The 23,388-nt window shown below is 48.2% G+C and overlaps 9 protein-coding genes across 9 annotated transcripts; 3 read left to right on the forward strand and 6 right to left on the reverse strand.

Annotated features, from left to right (window-relative positions):
- Window positions 1–345: 345 nt before the first annotated feature.
- On the forward strand, window positions 346–1,887 carry N7462_000621 (uncharacterized protein; the record flags this gene model as incomplete). The annotated part of the gene is made up of 5 exons (XM_057072347.1): window positions 346–748; window positions 812–911; window positions 962–1,043; window positions 1,104–1,408; window positions 1,458–1,887. The coding sequence occupies 5 exons, from the start codon at window positions 346–348 to the stop codon at window positions 1,885–1,887; spliced, it is 1,320 nt and encodes a 439-aa protein (XP_056938877.1).
- An 860-nt stretch (window positions 1,888–2,747) lies between these two features.
- N7462_000622 (Zn(II)2Cys6 transcription factor domain-containing protein) lies at window positions 2,748–4,278 on the reverse strand (the record flags this gene model as incomplete). Its single annotated transcript, XM_057072348.1, has 2 exons — window positions 2,748–4,130; window positions 4,210–4,278. The coding sequence occupies 2 exons, from the start codon at window positions 4,276–4,278 to the stop codon at window positions 2,748–2,750; spliced, it is 1,452 nt and encodes a 483-aa protein (XP_056938878.1).
- Window positions 4,279–5,457: 1,179 nt separating this feature from the next.
- On the reverse strand, window positions 5,458–7,555 carry N7462_000623 (putative carboxylesterase; the record flags this gene model as incomplete). Its single annotated transcript, XM_057072349.1, has 6 exons — window positions 5,458–6,222; window positions 6,290–6,598; window positions 6,651–6,973; window positions 7,030–7,268; window positions 7,331–7,473; window positions 7,529–7,555. 6 exons carry the CDS (start codon window positions 7,553–7,555, stop codon window positions 5,458–5,460), a joined length of 1,806 nt encoding a protein of 601 aa, XP_056938879.1.
- A 661-nt stretch (window positions 7,556–8,216) lies between these two features.
- N7462_000624 (uncharacterized protein) lies at window positions 8,217–9,687 on the reverse strand (the record flags this gene model as incomplete). The annotated part of the gene is made up of 3 exons (XM_057072350.1): window positions 8,217–8,738; window positions 8,813–9,334; window positions 9,394–9,687. 3 exons carry the CDS (start codon window positions 9,685–9,687, stop codon window positions 8,217–8,219), a joined length of 1,338 nt encoding a protein of 445 aa, XP_056938880.1.
- Window positions 9,688–10,111: 424 nt separating this feature from the next.
- N7462_000625 (uncharacterized protein) lies at window positions 10,112–11,203 on the forward strand (the record flags this gene model as incomplete). The annotated part of the gene is made up of 2 exons (XM_057072351.1): window positions 10,112–10,183; window positions 10,253–11,203. 2 exons carry the CDS (start codon window positions 10,112–10,114, stop codon window positions 11,201–11,203), a joined length of 1,023 nt encoding a protein of 340 aa, XP_056938881.1.
- Window positions 11,204–12,337: 1,134 nt separating this feature from the next.
- On the reverse strand, window positions 12,338–13,372 carry N7462_000626 (uncharacterized protein; the record flags this gene model as incomplete). The annotated part of the gene is made up of 1 exon (XM_057072352.1): window positions 12,338–13,372. The coding sequence occupies one exon, from the start codon at window positions 13,370–13,372 to the stop codon at window positions 12,338–12,340; it is 1,035 nt and encodes a 344-aa protein (XP_056938882.1).
- Window positions 13,373–15,782: 2,410 nt separating this feature from the next.
- On the reverse strand, window positions 15,783–17,693 carry N7462_000627 (MDR family MFS transporter; the record flags this gene model as incomplete). The annotated part of the gene is made up of 4 exons (XM_057072353.1): window positions 15,783–16,894; window positions 16,955–17,076; window positions 17,130–17,467; window positions 17,520–17,693. The coding sequence occupies 4 exons, from the start codon at window positions 17,691–17,693 to the stop codon at window positions 15,783–15,785; spliced, it is 1,746 nt and encodes a 581-aa protein (XP_056938883.1).
- A 1,093-nt stretch (window positions 17,694–18,786) lies between these two features.
- On the reverse strand, window positions 18,787–20,485 carry N7462_000628 (cytochrome P450; the record flags this gene model as incomplete). Its single annotated transcript, XM_057072354.1, has 3 exons — window positions 18,787–19,840; window positions 19,909–20,100; window positions 20,160–20,485. The coding sequence occupies 3 exons, from the start codon at window positions 20,483–20,485 to the stop codon at window positions 18,787–18,789; spliced, it is 1,572 nt and encodes a 523-aa protein (XP_056938884.1).
- Window positions 20,486–21,489: 1,004 nt separating this feature from the next.
- On the forward strand, window positions 21,490–23,040 carry N7462_000629 (amine oxidase, flavin-containing superfamily; the record flags this gene model as incomplete). Its single annotated transcript, XM_057072355.1, has 4 exons — window positions 21,490–21,769; window positions 21,821–22,405; window positions 22,475–22,882; window positions 22,934–23,040. 4 exons carry the CDS (start codon window positions 21,490–21,492, stop codon window positions 23,038–23,040), a joined length of 1,380 nt encoding a protein of 459 aa, XP_056938885.1.
- Between the last annotated feature and the right edge of the window lie 348 nt (window positions 23,041–23,388).

A 23,388-nucleotide genomic window follows, 5' to 3' on the forward strand; every position in this document is an offset into this window, starting at 1 on the left:
ATTGCATGAAACGATTGATAGATTTCAGCAATCAGACGATGTTTGGTCCCCCGCCTTTTTGCAGAATATTGTTTTGCAATCATCCTCTGGATTCGATTATGTTCAGTTACGGGATGCAGCTGCAGCACTCCGATCATTCAAAACTTTTAATATCTATTTTCGCTCATTGGACCAGGGAGCCGTGAGCGAGGGTCCTTATTTTTTAAATACAGGAAAGCTGTATCCAGCCTACCGTCTTTACCCGGACAACACAGGTGCCTTTGTCGCCCCTACAATCCCATTGAGGGGCTTGTCTTGGTATGTCAGGGCGGAAGTGTTATTCTCAATTTTCTATTTTCCACCGCAATGGGGCTGATATTTATTAACAGCTATGAGACACTAGATGTCGCCGCTTACAGGGACTCATATCCCTCATCTTTAACAATTGCGGTGCCTTCTCGCTTGTACTTTCAACAAACGGAAGACAAACCATTCGCAGGAATGAGAATTGGGGTCGAAGACGCCGTGAATCTCTGTAATACTAAAGCTTCGACTTCCTCTCACCGGTTCGACGATCTTTACGGATCGCGCAAAAGCGATGAACCTGTTATTCAAAGACTCGTTGATCTAGGCTTTGTCATTGTGGGAAAAGTAAGGACAACTGAAATGGCCGATTCCAAAAATCCCGACTGCGGTGATGAGCGTGATTGTGGTAGTGCAGCCGCAGTTGCGAGCTATCCGTGGCTTGATTTTGCCTTATTGACAGACAGTGAGCATCACGTTGCACCGACAAAATAAATTCCATAAGAATTTCTCACTGACATAAATCAAGCTCTCGGCAGCCTCCGAGCCCCCGCTTCTACTCAGGGATTATTCAGTATGCGTCCCTCCCTGAACGCAGCGGGCTCGACAAGATTGATACCATATACTCCGTAAGACATCTTACTCTTCGGAAGTTTTCAATTACTGATAGGCCCGCTAGGCTCGTGAACACAATTGGTGGGTTTGCAAGAGATGCTGCCTCATTTGCTAAGCTTTCTCGGGCGCTCTATGGGTCTCGCGGAGTACGGAAATACAATGGGGCAAGTTTCGACTAAGATCTTAATATGTATGTTGCTGACTAGGAAGGACAGAAACCTCGCATGATACTCTACCCAGTCGAGTTCTGGCCGAAAGGGATCGATAAAAACCACGATTTGTTGGAAACCTTCATCGTAAAACTCGAAAAATACCTCGGTATTGAAAGAACTCCGGTCAGCTTGGAAGAACTATGGAATGCGACCAAGCCAATCAAGAGCGAAATTGCCTTGCAAGACTACATGGCCGATCTCATGAAGTGGAATGAAGGCAATGATCAAAGAGGTAGAGGGTCAATTGATGTTGATAACAAGATGATGCGTGGCAACGAGGCACAGCTAAGATACCGAAGGTACGTAGAAGGCTGAACACTTTGTCAACGATGGTGCTAATACACAAAGTGATTGGGTATCTACCTCCATGAAAGAAACTGAAGAAGCAGGGATAAGAAAATGGAAGTCATTTAAGTCCTGGTATGACACAAACGTGCTACCCCCAGCCAAGGATGGAGTTTCGGATACTCTTTTACTCTTGCCTTGGATTATTGAAAAGCCTGGGTTCCAAGACAAATATCAAGACCGTCTACAGGGATTTCCTGGAACCGGTCTCTTCTTTTCAAACCCATCGCTGTACGCACAGGCCCCAGAAGCTATTGTACCAGTTGGCCAGATACCATTCACATCTCGCATAACTGGACAAAAAGAGTTTCTATCGACCTGCATTGGAATTTCTAGCGGAAGAGGAAGCGATGTGATGCTCAGCGACTTTGTGGAGAACTTCATGTCGGGAGATAATGAGCGAAGACTAGAACTGAAATTTCAGGAACTGTGATTTCGCCGCTTGTGCAGCTCCATATGGCCGTATTTTTAGCCGTTTATACTAATAGCAAGCTGCCGATGAATTGTATATTTCAGTTTGCACGATGTCTTTCTTTTGTAGAATTGTGAAGACTAAATTGGACTAATATCAACGATCGAATGATGCTTACATTAGAATGTAGAGACAGTCCATTTCTCCTTCTCAATTATTCACAGCACATAATTCGCCACAGGGGCATCTCAAATATTCTGATGGATATAAATGGCAGGGCTTTAAGAAAAGCAAGGATTGTTTCTAGAAAGCAGCCTAGGCAAAGCTCTAACTGGATCAAATATCAGTATATCAAATCTGGACAAGTGGAAGGCCGGTGCCTTTTTTTACACCTCTTTCGAACTTGCTTTCCCCGCTTTCATCGGCTGATAGTAGCGGCATATTCATTACAGCAATTACAAGATCATATGGCAACGACTGTTGAGAGTGAAGGGGATTGCTCTCCTTACTAAATAATCAAAATGAATTTCTTAGATTCTTTCGACTGGCAAGATGTTGGAATGAGCCCTAGAGGACTGAAGATTTCTCAGAACAGACTGTATGCTGCCTGGACTCCGTGGAATCATATAATAGTATGGTCTGGCATTACATGTTGTAGAATAGAGAATATTTGTCATTTGGGAATCAAGAATATAAAGCTATCTCTAGAATAGAAGGTTAAATAATGAGAGTAAAATATGTTCCTGCCATATTGGGAAAGCCTCGAGATGGATGCGGCACGTTCATGCCGGCTGTATTCTGCGTCCATGAACCATATCACCGAAAGAAGAGATGATGAGATCAAATATTCACATGAAGAGTCTATTAGAATCGAAATTAGATCATCGGCCCCATCCGGGCCCCTTTTCGATATTTTCAGCGATTTCTAGGGCTAGTAAGACCCCCATGTTATTTCCAATATACTGAAGACATTGGACAACCCATTGTCGGGTGTCATCCTGAATGACCAAGCATTTACCTGCCATGTACAAGCCCCAAGCCAAGATATAGCCACCTGACACATTGGGCTTGCCGCGGAAGGAAAGATCGACGGAAGGGTGCATCTCAGATCCCGTAGAAAGGAATTCCAAAGCCTGCGGGACGGTGGCGAGGATGTCGTGACTTGTCTTTCTCAGGGCCTGTACTGTTTCCTGGAACTTGAGCTGTATCTTTTGCCGAACTGGCGGGGCCAGGTCCGAGCGGAGGATCTGAAGTAGATAATGGTACTTAATTTCGGCGACAATCATGTAGCAACATCTCCCGTTGTTCCAGACTCTGATCGACCAAAAGTCGTTATAGCGGTCCGCTCTGTTGTTATAGACAACTTCTGGGTTTACAACAGACGTCAAAATCGTCGTGTAATAGGGCTCCTGCATGGCTAGGGCGTCCAAGACGTTAATATATTCACGTTCAAGCACTATTGCTTCCTCAAGGAACTCCCAGTCTTTATTCACCGTATTTGTCCGCACACGTCCGAGGATGTCTATGCACCGAGCACCCAAAACACCCAGCTGCCAGAATGCACCAGAGGTATTCATGTACTTAGCGGCCTCTTCTTGCAGCTCCAAGATCTCCTTCGGGAACGGTAGCCAAAAGTTGATAGACGCAATAATCATATCGGCACGGACTTGGTTAAACATCAATAGGGATGAGGGACTGGAGAATTGTTTCTTTCCTCGAGCCGCTACCACGGCGACCGCGCCCCTCACATGTCGCACCCACGATTTGTGCTCGGATAGGTGTTCAAAGACCCCCAAAGAGATCACCGCCATCAAGGTACTGTCCTTCACAGATTCGACCGGCGACGCCAAGGCTGCGTTCACCCTGCTAATGGCATCGGCGTACTTGGCGCGCGCCCGGACGGCCAACCAAGGCTGCCGCGTTGAATTAGCCAAGGCCACCAGGCCTACGGCCGCCATACTGGTAGTCAGGATCGGGTGCTCCCCCTCAGCAAAGTAGACTGAGGGAATGTAATTCAGATATCCCCGCGAGGACTGGCCACCACCATTGACGAAGCTGCACAAGAAATAGTTGACGCCGACTTCATTGAGTTCCGGGGTTGGTGGCCGGATAGGCGGAGATGTTGACTTGCGGTTGCGCTTGGCATCCTTCTCTTGCGAACGCTTAATGGTATGACTGGTTTGATCGCGGAAGACCAACTCCCATTCATCGCGATACCCCGGACATTCTTCGTGCATGCGGATGCACTGGCCGCAATGGGGACGCTGTAGATCGCACTGGGATGATCTGAGCCCTGGCGAACTGGATACCCGAGTTGGAATGAGAGAGCAGGGCGGCACTTACGCGTCGCTTGACCAGTCGGCAGTTCCCACAGCTCTTGGAGGGCCCTCGGGGCGCTCTGGATGAGGGCATTCCGATGCAGATACAAGGATACCGGGGTGGTATATAATGCACGCTCAATCCCTTTCTGGATTAGGTTTGGTTCCTGGCGTCACAGGCTTGCGGTCTTCGAGGGGAACATCTGGAGTGGGACGAAGCTTGTTGACGACAAGCTCGTCGGATTAGGCACCCTCTAATTGGTGCCTGATTGGACCCCGACGGCCCCCAAATCGAGAAAGCCACGGTCGCTCGGTTATGATCCATGACCATCTCGCCGTTCAGCTGAACTGCGAGTCTGTGGCAATGCTCTTCAGATTTTATAGAAAATCTTCAGCAGTCAACTACTGGGTCGACCCGATTAAAATGTACTTTCCCCCACGCCCGTTCAGGGCTGACAGACTGCCTCATTATTGGCTTTTGGCAGGGATCCACGACTCTTTTCCGTTTTAGGCATCTGAGATGTCCGGCCAATGATGCACTATAGCCAGACGTATGGACCACAACGGCGCATGGCTCAAATGGACTAGACTGTTGAACTAGCCTATCGATATTTACAAGAGGTCATTTTGCCATCCTAGGGCTGTGCAATGGCCCTGGAACCCACCTGGAGTCGCATTATCCCTCCTTTCATTAGCATGCGAGTATACTGCCATCCTATCCCCCAGCCCACTAATTGTCCAGCGCTAATAGCCATGGCCCTGGATTATGATCAAATTATGATCGTGTTGTGATCGCGTTATGATCGCGTTATGATCGTCGAGGCCTGTTTACGAGCTAATTGGCCTAGCACCCCTCCTATTGGCCTGTATCGGACTACAGGGGCAAGCGCAAGTAGACAGCAAGGTACAACCTTGGAACTCAATGGCTGTCAATGAAGACAATGCGTCATCAAAGGAGATTACTTCTAGGGCGGAGTGCGGCGAAATATAAGGGAGCACAAGGACAAGCTTAGATTATTTTCAGATTGTGAACAGAAACAGAGTTCAAAAAGACATAGTAATGTAACCGATATATTCGATACAATTGTGAAAGAATGTATACATATATGGCGTGAGAGCTCGTCACTTTTCATCATTATCATCAACCTGACTGTCCTCTCGGCCCCCCTGTTTTTACTCTTTCCTCTCCAATTGACCTCAAAACAGTCGCGGTTAAGAAAATCTTGGAATATTCTTCAAATCGGTAATCAGCGTGGGCAAAAAAGTGCGAAATCTACTGCGGCACTCTTGACCCAACACGCTGCCAGAAATCACACCGGCTGCCACGGCTACCTTCCCAAGACTTTGCATTAGCCAATCTGAATTCATTTGTGACCCCAGGGTCCTCACGCAGCCAATATGCCAGATGATCAGTCACCGTGTCCCGGACCAACGAGCCGCCCGTTGTGTTCAGATTCATCAACGTTGGGGTTTTCGCCGTCCACTTCGGCCAAGCAACATTTCCGTCAGGACCATGTGGTACAGTAGCGTTGTCCCTGCCTCCTTTGGCATCCTGGACGGATACAACCGGCGTGCCGTAGATAATGAAGCTACCCCAGATCTTCTGAAACGCGTGCATAAAGCCGCGTGTAGGTAGTGCCTGCCCAACAGAGAAATACGCCGTCAAGTCTGCGCCGTGATACGCAGGGGTCACAGAATATTGATATTTCCAGCTTGATTTCGTGTCATCTCCTGAAAATGCGTCTGCAAGCCAGTAGGATGGACAGTCGAAGGTCGTCTCAGCAAATATGTCGAATACGGTTTGTTGGAGGCCGTTTGCGAATTCAGATTGGTTTAATGCGGTTGGACCATGTGTGCCGAGGGTGTCGTAGAGAGGCCCGATGGTATTTGGCAGGGAGGACCTTGTGCTGTAAATATCAAGGAGCTGTGCGTAGTCCGAGTTTGTGAAGAGTGGGAATGTGGACTCAATGTAGTTCATGAAGCCACCAGTCGTGTTTATCGTTGGCGGACTGAGAGGAATGCCGTCATTGGCATTATTCTTTACAGGTCAGTACTGGGATTTTATCACCTGTAGCCTTTATGCGGAGGGGAATGGAATGGCTTACACCACTCAGTATGCGTTTGCCACTAATCTTCTTTTGGAGCAGTTGCTTCGACGGAAGCTCTCGTACGAAGTCTCCATCTGTGACAGGCAAAAAGGCAAATGTGCCCCAAGCGCCAGATATCGAAACATTGCCGCTAGCATATTGCAGAGTATTCGAATCGGCGCGTACTAAGCAGTCAAAGATAGCTAAATCTCTTGAAGACCCTCCATCATAACATCCCGCGTGTTTCGCGAACTCGAGGTAATGTTTGGTGGGTACAGCGTCTTTGTAATTGTACTGCGCTGGAGTATAAGGGCTTGCCGCAATGATCTATATAAGTCAGAAAGGTCGATTTCAAGATTTGCAACCAGGTGCTGCTTACATTTTCAAACAGATAGTCTTCTCGACCGCCATAGGCCATCGCTTGCAACATCACAGCCCCAGCACCAGAAGATTCACCACCAATAGTAACACGGGTAGGGTCGCCACCAAAGGTTTTTATATGATTTTGAACCCATTCAAGAGCAAATCGCATGTCTAGCAAGCCAGCATTGGTCTTGCCGTATTTATGCACTTCTGCCGAAGACAAGAAGCCAAATGCCCCTAGTCGATACTGAATCACGACGGAGATGAATCCGTTCTTGTTGGTCTTCATCCAATCGCTGGGATCATAGATGGCTCCGTAAAGGCCATAGCCACCTCCATCTGGAGGCTTGAATCAGCTGCAACCCATCTGAATAAACTTCCGGCATTAGACTTACGAATCCACACAAGAACAGGGAGCGCTTTCGCTCCTGACGGCGCATAGACATTCAAAAAGAGGCAATCTTCGTCACCAAGAGCAGAGTTGAATCCATAGACTTCGGGTAGCTTTGCAGCTCCAGACTGTGGACAAAGTGGGGGTTGTTCTGTTGCAGGAAGAACGGTTGTCTGATTTGCTGGGGGTGGCTCCGGAGCTTGCCATCGCAGCTTTCCTAGCGGTGGTGCAGCATATCGGATCCTGAAATGATTCGGTTACTATACAGGCCATTTAATAACACCGTGATTATGACTAGCTTTTACCCTTTGAAGATGTTAAGGCCAGAGGTATCATTGTAGGATCCCTGATACTTCGCATAGCCTAGATCGATGATTGGGCCAACTTTATGAGTGGAAGTTCCCAAGCATGTTCCAATTATGAAGAAAAAAGCCACGCAGCCTTGCTGCTGTCAGAGAAAGAGCCCATTTGTTGTCGCTCTTCGCTGCAGTTGATCGATTAACCAAGGGATGAGGGGCAGAAAGGAGCATTTGTGGAGGTGCTGATCGCAACCGCTTATGTGCAGGTGCAGGCAGCCGCGCCTCCAATTGAAAATTATGAGCTGCCTAGCTTTCTTCAGAGATCGTCTTGGGAAGAAGAGGGTGTATAGGACAGGAAAATTGACAGAGTCGTTTTTGATGAGCCTGCGAAGAAGCGAAATAAAGATTTTTGGGTTTAGGGGCCATGAAGACTTGCTAGCGCATCCTTCAATGATGCCATGATTGATGATATTGGGACCGAAAGCTACACAAAAACTGCACAATAAGTGACCGCAAAACAAACACTGATATCAACACTAAATCTGAACCCCATTGCTCGATGTTTATGCTGCTCCTGCAGTTATTTGCCCTACAATCTCCGACTATTCTAGATGAATTCGTACATGTATACAAGGAACCAGGATGGTCTTGGTATCTCGATTGAATTTGATTCTCTATCCTTCCAGAAAACATAAGGCAGCGAGGATCATGTCAATTTAGGACTTTTATGATCTCATTGCATGACAGTTTCGACAGTTGAATATATCGTAATGAAAATAATATATTGATGATGCATGCTAGAGCATGAAATTCCGATTTTATCGTCTGAAAAAATTGTTTGTACGAGTATGATTGCTCACAGGTGAATAGTAAATTTAGTATCTTCTTTATGCTAAGCCAATACTAATTCCAGCACCGACATGGCACTACCGAACGGCTGGGAAACCTTGACCAGCTGTAATCTGCGATCTGCAGCAGCAAAAAGTTCCTTCCAGTCCTCCAAGTCCCGCTCCTTGCTATTAAAAGCCTGCATCATTGTCAAATCACGAGCTCGCATAATGCGCTCCTCCGAGACCGGAACGGACCCCGGCTTTGGGAGTACAGTATCCATGATCAGTAACCGAGACCTGGTCCTGTCCATTGCCGTTACAATATGCTTCAGAATGGTGGTAGCCTCAGCGTCCGACCAGTCGTGCAAGATCATCCGGAGGAGATAGGCATTTGCGCCTTGCACTGGCTGTGGATGGGTAAAGTCGTGAGCTTGAAAGGTAATTCGTGTCGTGATGTCTGCTGGTAGGGCTTCTGCAGCTTTGACTCCGTTTTCCGTATTCGCGGGAAGATCTTGTACGGTGAATGTAAGGTGGGGATATGCTTTGGCCAGCGCGATCGCTGACGTGCCTGTCGATCCTCCGACCTGGTACCCATGTTAAAAAACAATGCGCTCCTAGAAATGGATTTCTACCTAGGAGAGGAGTGTAGGAAGCTTACGTCGACTACCATTCCCCCATCGGGAATATCCTGCCATGCGTAGCCTCCAACTAGATGTTTGATGTCCACACCCTCACTACTTCGCACGTTCCGCATATACTGGGCAAAATCGGCCATGAAGGCTTCGTTCCGTGACAGAAACTCGAAGAAAGGCAAGTCAGTGTGATAAGCCAGGTTAAATGCGGTCTCATATGTGCGGGTGCTGCCTGCCCCCCATTTCTGATGTGCCGGGGCCATCTCTATGGCGCAGCGCGCGGTCCGGGCAGACATGTAGAGCGCATACGCGTGGACATCCTCATTGCGTGCCAGGAGCGCGGATGTTGCTGAGTGACCAACCTTTCTTCCATCGGGATGCTCGCGGAATAAGAAGTTTGTCATGGCCATGCGGACGATGCTTTTGAGTCGTTGCTCAGGCACATGAGCCACTGCAGCCAGATCGGCATAGCTTATGGTCTCATTGAGAGGGACCAGGCGGAATACATCAAATTGGCACAGCCAATGAAGACAGGAGATATATTGAAACTGTATTTGATCAGTCTGCAATTTCTTTTCTTCCCTTTCACGGTCAGTATCTGTCTTACACCAGTGGCGAGATGCGGAAGAAACTCGCTAGGTCCAACGGCCAAATGCAGAATTTCTAGGGCAGCGGCAATGAGGTTCTCCCGGGCTTCATGGACACTCTGAGGTGAGCCTGTTGGTAGAACCACACTGGGACCATCACTATTGAAAGATGGCTGTGGTAAGTGGTGGGCCGTCAAGAACTGGCTCACGATCCCAGCATTCTTGGTGATAGAATGACTCAGTTCGTCTAGAGGAAAAGCGGATTCCGACATAGTGTTCAATTGTTGATGGTGCTCTCGAACGGGGATGTCCATGGCGAGGACATAGTATATTCCTGCATCGTGCCCTTTTCAAAAAATGCCGCGCTAGTCGGATGATCTGCAGGGCTTCGCGGACGAAATACGGGGCGCCCCGCTGCAGGCAGGGCTTGGTTTCCCGGTCGGGCTCCGAAACACGAGTCGGAAATAAGCCGGGGTTGTTAATTTGTTGGTTTATTGGTTTGCGCTGCTACTGGTTTCATTTGAGGCTTCCAAAGGTTGCAAAAGAAAGCAGTGCCGGATGGAGATAGCTTGTCTCCGTGCTGCACCGCTTAACTCCGGCTCTTTCAGCCCTCTTTGCACCCACATCTCGACCAGCACGCCTCTTTACCATAAGGCTGCCCCGCACATGGAATCAACTTAATCTTCAGATCAGATCTTATTTTTCTTTCAGATCCTTGAATCTACTACAAATCACACAATGGCCACTAGATACGCCAAGGATCAGCCGGAGGGCTTTACCAACCGCATCGAAAGGGTCGCTTTTGTCGGGGTATGTCGTCGACCACTTCACTCCATAAACCCCCTTGATGACTGAAATGGCTCACAATCTAGGCTCCAGGCGGGGGGACAAGTTGGAAGACATCTCATTGATCAGCTTCTTAAAAATGGCCGGCATGTGGTGACTGCCATCACCCGCCCAAGCAGCACCAACCAAATGCCCGAGGGCGTCAAAGTCGCTCGCGTCGATTACGCCAGCGACGATGACACGGCTCTTGTAGAGGCCCTGCGCGGTCAACAAGTCTTGGTGATCACCATGAATGTTATGGCACCCCCGGACACCATGATTAAGCTCATCCGTGCGGCCGCTAAGGCCGGGGTGTCGTATATCGAACCAAACTGGTACGGGCATGACGCGGCCAACGACGCTCTCTGTGATGATAGCCTTCTCACCCCCAACCGTGATCGCGCCATTGCCGAAATCACCCGTCTGGGCGTTAGCGCCTATCTCTTTCTCGTCTGCAATTTCTGGTACGAGTTTAGTTTGGGCGGGGGACCCGACCGCTTCGGGTTTGATTTCACGAAGCGCAGTTTCACCCTGTATGACGGGGGCGACGTGCCCATCAACACGACCACTTGGCCGCAGTGTGGGCGAGCTATCGCAAAATTGCTGAGCTTGAAGGAGCTCCCCGAGGATGAGAATGACCAGTCCCCTACCCTCTCGCAGTTCCGCAACCGCTCGGTCTATGTGTCAAGCTTCCGATTGACCCAGCGCGAGATGTTTGAGAGCATCAAGCGCGTCACCAAGACCACAGATGCGGACTGGACCATCACGCAGGACTCTGTTGCTGAGCGGTTCAAGGAAGGACAGGAGGGGATGAAGGTGCACAATTGGAAGGTGTTTACCAAAATGTTGTACAGTCGGATGTTCTTCGCGAATGGTGATGGAGACTATGAGTCCAAGCGGGGTCTAGATAATGAATTGCTTGGTCTTCCCGTCGAGAATTTGGACGAGGCTACGGCAGAGGGCATCCGGATGGGAGAGAACAACGAGGTCCCATTCTCGCACTGAATACCTGATTAGACTGTGGATCCCTTGAGGGTGGAGACGCCGTAAGGGTGGGAAGGGCGTTAGACCTTGGTACTACTCGAATGAAGAAATGCACGGCTCGCTACTCGAGCCTTTGGTGTAATCCTATATTCTGCAGAAATCCTTATGACCGTGGCTAGGAGAGTTTCGGCCATTCTATAGGGCAGGTTATTCTCGTATTAAAAGAGAATCTGTAAGGGTCTTGTGTGACAAGTCACACTACATCTCAACATTCTGGCCCGTCGAATACGATGTTTGCCGTTTATAGAAATGAAAAATGCAATCGGAAGAAAACTGCGATATTATAGACTTGAGGGCTGAAGGAAATGGTATAAATCATCTGCCTTTTTTGTATATTTTAATTTTAAAAACACTATATTCGCCTGCGGGAATGTGACGAAATATTCTTAGACGCAGGAAGATAGAGCTAACGATATCAGATAATATACACAGGGGATGGACCCAATAAAAAAGCATTTCTTCGTATTTAGATTCCCCTTTTGAGTAAATGCTTTCACTCGGGCTGCAGCCTTCAGGCGGGAACTTAAGTTAGGTAGTATGCGTTTGCAAGCCGCGACCCTCGTGTTCAATCGAATCAGCCTTGTCGCTGGCCAATTGCCGTAGGTTTATGCGACGTTTGCCAAGAGAGCAGGTTTCGTGGTGGTGGTGAATAAACATCTGAATACGATTTGTAGCATCTACCCAGGAGACTAATATACCCTGTCTCAGATAACGAGATCATTCCGGCCTGGTGTTACTACATCGTATTTGGAACCAAGCGGGGGTGCCCGCATGGACGCCGAGGCAAAACGCCCGGCCCCGTCGATCCTTGAGAAAACCAGGGGAGATCCACTGGTCGGATGATCATCGGCTTCCGGCTTGGCACCGTGCTCAGGACGGGCTTAGTGGCAGGCTAGGATCTCATCATAGGCTAATCTTCGCTTCTATGCGACCTACCGATAGAGGGAATAGTCGGACGGGGACAGGAGGAAAGAGAAGCATTGAACGTATTGAAGAGTGAATCAAACTATACACCTCGCGAGCTCGTAACGCCAGGTGGTCAGAGGGACGTATAAGTCAGAATCACAGTGGGGGCGGCAGCAGGCTGTGTCTGGATCACGAATTCAGCTCTCGAAGCCTAGCTTTCATCCAATTGGTAATCCGTGAATGCTCATCTCGGAGCCACGAGTCCAAGCTCTGGTAGAGAGTGTCCAGGCCCCCAAAATTTGGCTCATCATCTCGACACTGGTGGCCAGCACCATGCGATGTGACAAACTGATCAATCAGCTGCGAAGCCCGTCGCATTTCGCCCAAGAGTAGTTGGATCTTCAGTGCTGTTTGGACGCGAAGGTCATCCACATCAAAAGTTCCGATCGCCATTTTGGCCGTGGTCACCGACATTTCCGAATGTGTACCGCCGGTGGTTGCTCCGGTATGGAACGTACTATGGGTCCCCATGCTCGACCAATTCGTTGATCCAGTGCCAGAACCAGAGCTATAATCGGGAGATGACGCTGCTGGCGATGTGTTTTGTGAAGTGGCGTCTGGGGTCAGGCTAGCCTGCCTCCATGAGGGACTCGAGGTACAGGCCGCTGCCTGTTGGTACCATAGCATTACGCGAGAGATATTTGATGCATAGAGGAGGACTAAGTTCGCAGATTTCGCACAGGGACATGTTAATAACCGCCGCAGTTGCTCACTGGCTTCCCGATTGAGGCGGAGCATATGGTCCAGTGGAACACTGGCAGCCGTGCCGGAAGGAGTGGAGTGGCCTTTCATGAGATTGATGTTTGACAGACGGCTAAGGATCTCGCAAACTTCCTGCGGACAGTCATGGTCTCTGCAACCAGAGCTCAGGGGCGGAGTCAGGTACTCGGCATATTTGTCTGGTCGAGAGTGATGAGAGGCTGTATGACCTTTTGAAACGCTTGATGAGGAGCCGCCTGCACTGGGGGTTTCCATGGTCGGTAGGAGACCTAAATTGAGATCGTACGGGAGAACATAGTCACCGTGATCTGCTACGGTCCACTCGTTCACCCCGAGAGAAGGAAGATTCAATAGCCCATGATTGTTGTCCTCCATGGCGCTGGTAAAAAGCTCAGGATCTAAGATGAAGTCGCTGCCATCACGAGTATCCCATTTCATATCCATGATCCTGGGGTCAAGAGATGGGGGCCGTGAGATACTTTGGCGCAGTCGCTCTCGTGGAGGCTTTCCCCATTTTCCTCGAAATTCCATAGACACAAGTTAAGCCGTTGGCGTTACACCGTCGACACTCCGGTTGGGTGCGATCACATTTCAATTTGGCCATCCCACAGGCATCGCAACTGGAACGTAACTTGGGTTGTTTGGTGCTTCGAGGCGGATCACTCGCCATGGTTCCCGGTCAGGTCTTCGTGTTGTGGGTGTGTAATATCTGCTAAGAAAGGGACCGTGGACGGATACATATAGTTACATATCTCTAATTGCCCGGCCCGCGCATTCACGATCCTATGGTATAATGGTTCAGGCCATCCCGTGTTCAATTGGTCGTGGGTGATGCAGTCATGGAGGAGCCGCACTGGCCCGTGCATATATTCCATCTCGCAGGTAGCACTGTTGGCCCTAAACCCACTCCACTGGCCTATCATGATGCATTACAGACAAGCATTGCCTCCCGTACAAAATTTGTGAGAGTCTAACGCTTTAGGGTATATACGAGAACCCGTTTGCCTGGCTGTCCAGTATTTTATCTGCACTCTCCTGTATGTGACAACCGGGGCCGCCGACCAGAGGATCCATTTCCCCTTATGCTGTTGACGCAAATAAGCCAAAACAATTGGGCCCTGGTTCATTTGTCAATATTTTAGCCCCCATTCCCCCTCGTTTCACTAACTAAACCAAAACAAGTATGCTTTATGTCTATGGAGAATGTAGATGCTGAATATGCCCATTATCTCATCGCATAACTCGATATTCGTACCAACACATCAAAGTGCCCCTCAGATTAACCCATGCACTCGTATTTCTTGCATGACCCCCAGAAACTCCGACCGTACCAAACCCCTTTTAAAGAGCGGGTGGCGGGGAAATGCAACCCGATTTACCCCAAAAATGTTTTTGTGTTGTCGAGTGGTTCTCGTGCTAAAGGTAACACTAAGCACTATGCCTCAAGCCCAATTCCATCGCCCCCAGCCCATAAGCACTAACCCGGATCAACCACCAATTGGGTGTGACCCAGCGGAGTACACGAAAACCTGCATAGTTGCTCCCGCCGGCACGCCCGAGGAACTGCAATATGTTCACACCTTTCGGTTAGACTGCGCCATCTGGAGGAATCTGCTCGTACTCGAATAACGGTTCTAATATTGACTGACTGAGACGTAAGCTACGTCTGGTATGCAGTCACAAGGAGAGAGCGGTCTAGGAAAGTAGAAACTCTCGTGGTTCCCGGTTCATATGTATAGCAAGACCAAAAAGACGCTTATCTGCTGCCTGAATCCAGGAAGTATGTGTTCAGTTACCAAACATTCCAACATAAAACACACAGAATAACCAATGAGACGATGCGTTGCGTACATAGATGTGGGGATATTACCCTACCGATCACGAAGGCTAGAAGCAGTAAGATGTCCGCCATAACTCCGCTCCTCCTTCGCATCCGGATGGGTGTCCGCGTTTCATAGAAGCAGGGTTCGGACATTCTTTCAGTGCCACTTCTCCCCCAACAATCACTTTTTTTTTTCGTTCTTTGCTTCAATTCTTTGTTGTTGATAAGCGTCGAGCTCCGCTATGGGACTGGACAATTATCTTCTCCCCATGTCAGGATGAATTGGCGACACGAAGACAGAAAGACGAGGATAATTAATACGATATTGAAGCTTTCTTTGCCAAGGTTCCAAAATATTTCAACAAAGCGACTATTCCGGATTTGTATACCATGGTATGAGACAATTCCTCGTGACAAATAATCCTCACCATAATTTGGAATAATTTTCGAGGCAGAACCTGTGTGATCTGCGAACATCCGGGAATCATCAGAGGTGTCTCAATCACCCCAATAGCGTCCAACACGGCTGCACAACAAGCGGATTGAGTCTCAATAGATATTTGAGGTCATTATAAACTCATCATGCCAAGTTGGGAGTTCTCATGTCAAATGCAGTCCCGATCAACCCACATGGATCCCATGGAGGAGTGTAACCTCAATCCCAATCACTGCACTCGACACATGGCGACCCCGAGGAGATCGCCCCACCAGATTTACCATCGAGAATTTTCCTGTAAGAATACACGGTCTGACCCGACTTGGCATTTGGAAAGGGCCTTCGGGATCACATGGTAATAGCAGCTGATCAAGGCTGGGCGATGGCACAGGTATGGCGTGAAAATAATCGACAATAGATGTATATTTCCGTACGGTCGTTCGAGAACAGCAGTAAATCTTTATTTCGAACTCAAGGCACCTCTCACAAAGGATCCTTTTCATTTATCGTCCTAGATAATGATCAAATCTCCATGTTCAATGTTAATCTCCTAAGACGCAAACGCTTTGATGCTCCATGAACCAATGTACGTTAAATTATGCAGAGGATGATTCGGAACCTCCTTGTTTTTTGCCAGCTCTCTGCGCCAACAAGATCTTTCGTCGCTCTTCCTCTCCAGCCAATCCCATTTTCACTTCTACATGCTTCTTCTCCAGCGTCTTATGCCGGATGAGGAAGCACACTAAAAATGCAGCAGCAGCGAAAGACATAGCAAGAATCCATATGTCGCGAACTGATAACCAGAATGCGTCACGCACCACCTTCTGTTGAGACATGGGAAGTGTATCGATCAGCAGCACATTTGCCTGCGCATTGCTCCCCGAAAACAAATCTGCTTTTGTAGGGCCTAGAGCATCGACAAGCGAATCCTCGCGCGCATTCATCTTATTCGCAAACGCGACCGATCCCAGCACCACGCCAATCGCGCTGGCCACGTTACGGACGAGACCAAATGACGCTGTTGCGGCTGCATTATCCTGCGCGGGGACGCTACTCTGCAATGCAATCATTGGAGGTTGGAAATTCAGACCAACGCCAAACCCCGAAATGATCTGGTAAATAATGATTTTCGACCATGTTCGGGAGCGTGGAAGATCGTATAAGAGCCCAACCCCCAAGAGTAGGATGGTAAATCCGACTCGGATGCAGTCGAGGAACCGGCCAGTTTTCTTGATGTACATCCCAGCACCCACGGTGGCAGCCGACATAGACACCGCGAATGGGAGCATCCAGACACCGGAAAGTAAAGGTTCTGCTCCGAGGACGGACTGGCAGTAAAGCGGTAGGAAATAAGTATTGCATGTCAAAATGATGCCGTGGAACAGGTTGACCACAAATACGGCGAAGTTGGATACGCTTGAGTATATGTGTAGCGGGACGATAGGATTTCGCGCAAGATACCGCTCCACCACAAGAAAGATGGCCAATGTAATGGCTCCGAATACTATGAGACAGATGACGGTGACCGAGTTCCAAGGATGAACAGTGCCTCCGAATTGAAGTCCCAGGAGGAGCATCAGAGTCCCACCCACCAAGGCCAGGGTGCCAGTCCAATCGATGGCTTTGATTCCCGCGACCAATGGTGTTTTCGGTGTTTCCAGCTTGAGCATGAAAAGGATGATGGCAAATGCCGTTCCAGAAATTGGCACTTTAAGCGATGTTAGCATCCCAAATAGTTTCGTTCCACAAAGAATGAAGGCATGCGTACAATTTACGTAGAAACACCATCTCCAGGAGACCTGTTTAGTGAATGCACCGCCCACAAGAGGACCCAATGTAAACGCGACCGCCCAGACCATCCCGACAATGCCATAATACTTTCCGCGATCCCTTGGAGAAACCGTCAATTGGGCCCCTTCGTAGAGACAGATATGCGAACTCACCTTTGAGAGAAAAGATCTCCCACAACGATGCTAACCAACGATAGAAGTCCACCACCGCCTATTCCTTGGATAGCCCGACCGACAATCAACATCGAGATACTCACCGCAGCCCCGCATAGCGCACTTCCGAAGAAAAACGTAGCCACTGCGATGAGCAAGATCACCTTCCGGCCCCAGATATCACTAAATTTGCCCCAGCTTGGTGCGACAACAGCAGCTGAAAGTAAAAATGCGGAACCGATCCAAGTGAAGCCAGAAGTGCTCTGAAAGTAGTCTGAGATAGTTGGTAGGGCCGTGGAGACGATGGTGATGTCGAGGGCGGCTAAAAAGACCGCGCTCTAGAATACCTCTCAGTTGAATGGGGTTTCCAACAATGGCTGGTCAACTTACACATAAGGTTCCCATAATAATGACATTTTGTAGGCTGCTTCTTCTATATGTTTCAGGAACGCTCTGGGGGGATGCGTCTTCAACGGTGCTATCCAGCTGTGGAGCTATTGGGGCTTTCGGCTCTGTTTTTCCCGCCAACCCGGGATTTGCACGAGATGCTTCAGAGTCTGCCATTACTGCGCGTCCACAGAGGCAAGAGGGTCATCTGTGTGCAATTAGTGTGGAAAGGAAATGGAGAAGAGCTGGGGTGGATGGGCGATCTCGAGCTGGAGAAGTGGTATTCGACCACTAAAATCTGGACGGCCTACAATTCCGCACACACTCAAAAAGAGCCTCTGGTATTATAGGTTTCGGCCGTCGAACGGTGAACAAAGAAACCGCTCACACCAAAACCTCCCAGAACCGGGCGACTAAAGTCCGAGGCCTAAATCCGAGGCCCCTGCAGCCGCTAACGCATCTAGAAGTCAGTATTATGATCGTATTCTAGGTACGGAGTACCGATATTCTGCTAAAGCAAAACAAGTACCATCATTTGACCTAGTCAATGATCGACGGTTGATTCACCCATTGGTGATCTGGTCCCACTTCAGTCCCATCATGATTAGCCTACATAGCTTGGTTTTTTTTGGAATGGTGGGACTGCGGGGGGCCTGGACGGATTCGCCCGGCGATCATCCCTGAGCAGAAGGTCCTAAGCCCCGGGCGTAGTGCGGAATTGTGCGTTTATCCCTTTGGAAGGCGACCGAAACAGTGGCATTTCAAAATTCTTCATCCAACTATGAATTCTTGGCATAGCAGAAGCATTCGGCTCGTGGTTTTGTTGTCCTAAAGCCCCACTCTATCTCGGGTAGATTATCTAAACCGTGCAGTTTTTCGAATCTTCGGCAGGGCGAATGAGATCATATCGAAATGAAGATGAGACTATAAGTATGCTGTCAAATGCATATAAGTGCTTTCAAAGAAAGCAGCATAGGTGATGAAGACAAGAGATGAAGACCTCTGAAACGAAACTGTATAATTTTCAGTGAAAATATTGTATTTGACACAAAGAAGTGGGAGATTCGCTCTGCTGTGTGGTATCGAATTTATGTATTCGGACAAGGCAGTTTTCTGCAGGAGACTTGAGCCTTGAGTCAAGGCTGATTCTTCTCCAAACTTCCTGCAGAAATGAAACAGCCTGTATCGAGTTACACTTACACGGGATACGGTTCGATTTATTACAAAAAAAAGTCATTCAATTCATGGCAACTAGGTGTAAAACTCATGTTCAACCGCTGAGTCCCCGGAGCAACTTTGAATCGCCCTCCTCCCAAGGGTGTTCAACCTCAACATGTCGGATCAAGTGAACATATTTCTCACTCCTAGGTACAATTTGACATTTGAATGGCAACGGATGAGCAACAAGGCCTGTTGTTGTTCCCACTACCGGTTCGATAATCTTGCCAGATTCTTTGTCCACTGCCTTCTTAATATCAAAGACAGCCAGTGTCTGCGCCATAGTGAGGAAGAGATTCGAGTCTGCCAATAATCGTCCTGGGCAGATTCGTCTTCCGAAACCAAAAACGTACGTATGAGGACCAGTCACATCTTTCGCTCCGAGGAATCTCTCGGGAATGAACTTTTCAGGATCGGGATACACCTCCGGATCGGAAGCAAACCATTTGATGGATGGGAGAACAATCGCCCCTTTGGGGATACGGTATCCGCAGATCTCATCCTCTTCATCAGCCATATGAGGTGGCCCCAACGGGGCGAGAGGCATCCAGCGTAGCGTCTCCTTTAGAACAGCTTCAATGTAGGGTAAACTTTCGCGGTCACTAAATCCTGGCAATCGATCTGAGCCAATAACACGGTCAATTTCTTCCTGCGCTTTCTTCTGAACTTCGGGATAAGCGGTCATAGCCAAGATAAAGAAGCTCAATCCTGCGGCGGTGGAATCGGCACCACCCGCGTACAGTGCAGCGGCACTTTGCTTAATATTTAGAATTTCTTCATAGTCCGGGGCTGCACTAAGTAAGCGCTCCACATAGGACGGCTGGGCTCGTTTCTGTGCCATCATCTGCTCGACAAAGTCGACAGGGACATTCATGCAATCATCCGAGTCCTTTCTCCATTGACGTGCGGTCCGTTTGAAGCCTGTACCAGGGACCCAGTCGGGTATAAATCGAAGCGCGGGAATCAAATCGACCAACCATGCACCGACCACAACGGCTTGGCTGAACTCCTCCATTACCTTGTTTATTAGACGGACAAGTCTGTCGGGGGTGTGGGGGGAGGGAGTATATCCGTAAAGCATCTTTAGCATCAGAGAGCCGGATTCACTATCGAGCAGGATTTGGTTATTAGGATCTCCTGGTACGAACTCACTGGATTACGGAAAATGACTTACGTTTCAAGATGGCTAATAACCTGTTCTGGGTTCTCCAACGTTCGCAGGAGAAAACGGCGCACTTCTAGAGTCATAGCAGGATGAAATCGTTTCACGGCAGTGTTGGTTCCAATCTGTCCACCAGCTAGTTTACGTTGCGCGCGAAAAACTTTGTCGTATGGCTTGAATGGCATACGTTCATTGTAGCCGCACCTGTACAGCCGTGAGCATACTCCGAACTTGGAATCATATGTAGCTGGTGGAGAACGAACATTTCACCTGCAAATACCATGCGGGACCTTGAAGAATACTTGCCACCCCGTCGATCTAGGAGCTCAGTCGCAATCTCCAAGTCATGAACGAGAACAATAGTGTTACCAAACACTTTGACATGACTGATGGGTCCGTAGATATCCTTGTGTTTGAGCCAGTGTTGCCACTCCAATCCTCCCTTCGGTGGAAGATCAGCCACATTTCCCACTAACGGAAGACCTTTGGGACCTGGTGGGAGAGGGAGCTGCTTTTTGGAGAAGAGTAGCTTTCTGAGCAGATATAAAGCCGCTAGAAACGCGACGGCATAGAATATTTGGGGCGCCATTGCGAGGATGGCAGAATCACTCTACAGATCAAATATTTTAGTGATGAGATCAATATGCTTTTTACCCAAGTCCACTCTGTGGTTTAGTGATTTTCCAAGATTCTTTAATTAGACTGATACGAGAGCAACTTCCGAGATTGTTTGTATTTAACCATCAAATCGGTCTTTGTATCACCCGATCGGATTTGTCTTAGTCAAGGACATGTGGCTGATGACTTACTAGAACCCCGCCCGTATTATCATGCACCTTGGGTTTGAAATGACCGAAACATTATGGGCCAGGCATTCATATGCAGGGGATGTGCCTCCAATTCCTACCATTGCATGGCATTTGAGTTCCTATTGGAGCATCTAACATGACCCCAAGGAAACAACGTGGAATATCTAATGATCGGCAGAAGTGATTCAGTGATTCTCACATAAGCTCACAGAATCTCGTATAAAAAGTGGCATCGAAATAAAATCGATCTTTGAATGGTAGTGCTATTTTCCCGAGTGCGCCCCGAGTTTGGCCCCCTCGGCATTGATGTGTTCTTCAAGTTGTCCCGAAATTAGACCCAGCCTCTGTCAAGGCTCCATTTTTCATACAAATTCAGTACTTGGGGATAATACTTTCATTTCAATTTGGTAGTGAATTTCAAACTTCATGTTTTCCCGATAGACCCCGAAAAGTTCCCGATTGGCGCAATTGTGGAGGGCGGAGTGGGCGAGGGTAACTCCGAAGTTTCAGACACAGCCTTGAATCCCTGGGACCTATGAGCTCAATTTCGGATTTCTCCGTATTCTGTAAATGAATGCACTGTAGGATAGAATTATGACAATTGCCTTGTTGTCTTAGCGTGGTATTGAGCTTTACACTATCATACGATTTAATCAAATGGAATACAACAACAGTTTATTTTTATCGCGTTCGGTTCAAGAGGATCATATATAAAATGGAAGGTCTTGGCTAGAATTATTCACATGAAGAGAGAGCAGAGAATCGACTCGACGAATCCATAAAGATGAAGATTGAAGTGATATTTTCAGTGTGTGCGGCTGCGATTGTGCTCGCGAAGGATCAATTCGATCCATCAAGCTATGCTCATGGCGATGTGCTTAGTCGGGACATTGCCATCATTGGTGGTGGCTCCAGTGGCATTTACAGCGCGATGAATTTGAAGGCAGAGGGAAAGAGTGTCGTTGTGGTCGAAAAGGACGAGGAACTTGGGGGCCACACTCGTACCTGGGTTGATCCTAACACCGGGGTCATTGTCAACTGGGGGCTACAAGCGTACTACAATAGCAAGTAACTGTTTGAAAAAATCCTATAAAGAAGAAGGCTAACTCATATAGACTCGGCTGCAATTGATTACTTTTCTTTGTTGGGCATTGACGTTGGCCAGCTTTCATTCTCGCCGTTAAATGTCGTGTACTCGGATCTCCAGACCGGGACACCTGTAAACGTGCAAACCAGCGGAAACTATGACGGGTACGAGGAACAACTAAGCAAATATCCCTACCTCTCCTATGGCTGGGACCTCCCTAGCCCAGTACCCTCAGATTTACTCCTGTCATTCGATGATTTCATTCAGAAATACGACATTGCAGATGAGGTATACAACATATTCTCTGCTGGTAGAGGGTTCACGAACATCCTGAACCAACTGACCATCAATGTGATGAAAATGGTAGATTACTCGTATTTCAATTCTATGGCAGGTGCAGCCATTGGCCCGGTCAGCGGCAAAAATGATGAAATTTATTCTGTGGCCCTCCGCAGATTAGGCTCAGATGCCTTGCTCTCCTCAAGTGTAACCGCTGCTGAACGTCCTGATAACCCAAACAAGCGAGTCCACTTGGTTGTGAAGACGCCTTTGGGGAACAAGCTCATACAGGCCAAGAAGCTTTTAATCACCGCACCTCCACTAGTTGATAACTGTGAGTATATGATCTCCCACAACACCGAAAATGCCCTTGTTGGAACATTACTGATTGATTCGTTTTAAGTGAAACCATTTAGCCTCGACACCAAGGAAACTGGACTATTCTCCAAGTGGACCTACTCGAACTACTTCATTATGCTTCTTAAAAACACCGGTCTGCCAGCCGGATATGAGTATTTGAACGCCAATGCTTCATCTAGCACATTTAATACTCCTCAATTACCCGCTCCATATCTGATCACTGCGACCAAGGACCCCAACATTTTTTACTCTTGGTATGCCAGTCCATATGATATGACCCAGGCTGAAGTCGAGGCCGATGTTACCAATATCATTAGACGACTGCGGAAGACAACCAACTCGACCGTCACTACAGCCCCTGAGATCTTCAAATTTCATAGCCACACCCCATTCAAGCTGGTTGCAGACGCTGATGCCATCACTGGAGGATTCTATGAGAAGTTGAAGCAACGTAAGCTACTGCTTGACTGTCGCACGAGTGGAAATGCTAATTGATGAAAAGTTCAAGGACACCGCAACACTTGGTATACTGGGGCTGCTTTCATATCTCATGATTCCTCTGTGCTGTGGAACTACACCCGGTACGAGGTGCTTCCCTTACTTTCCTAATTGATGAGAACAAATTCTAGGAGATCGGAGTGGGAGCTTTTTGGTTGTGCAAGCCAGGAGATGTAACATAAATGGCAGTATAGCAAATAATCAAAGGGTATTATATACGTGAATTCGATGATTGACATTGTTTCTATTTTGGGGTATTCTCATTATCTGTAGCTTACCTCAGAGAAAGAATTTACCAATGTACACGCTATTCTAGCGCTGAGGAACTCGCTTGAAATCTGCTAAAATGACGATTGTTTGTATGGAAGTAGCTCCGGAACAATAAATTAACCGTACCTAGAAAAAACTGATCAAATTTTTACTTATATTGTCCACTAATGAGCCGAGTGATCGACTCAA

The sequence above is a fragment of the Penicillium macrosclerotiorum genome (assembly GCF_028827735.1).
Source record: "Penicillium macrosclerotiorum strain IBT 26536 chromosome Unknown utg000001l_segment0_segment0, whole genome shotgun sequence".
Classification (NCBI taxonomy): Eukaryota; Fungi; Ascomycota; class Eurotiomycetes; order Eurotiales; family Aspergillaceae; genus Penicillium; species Penicillium macrosclerotiorum.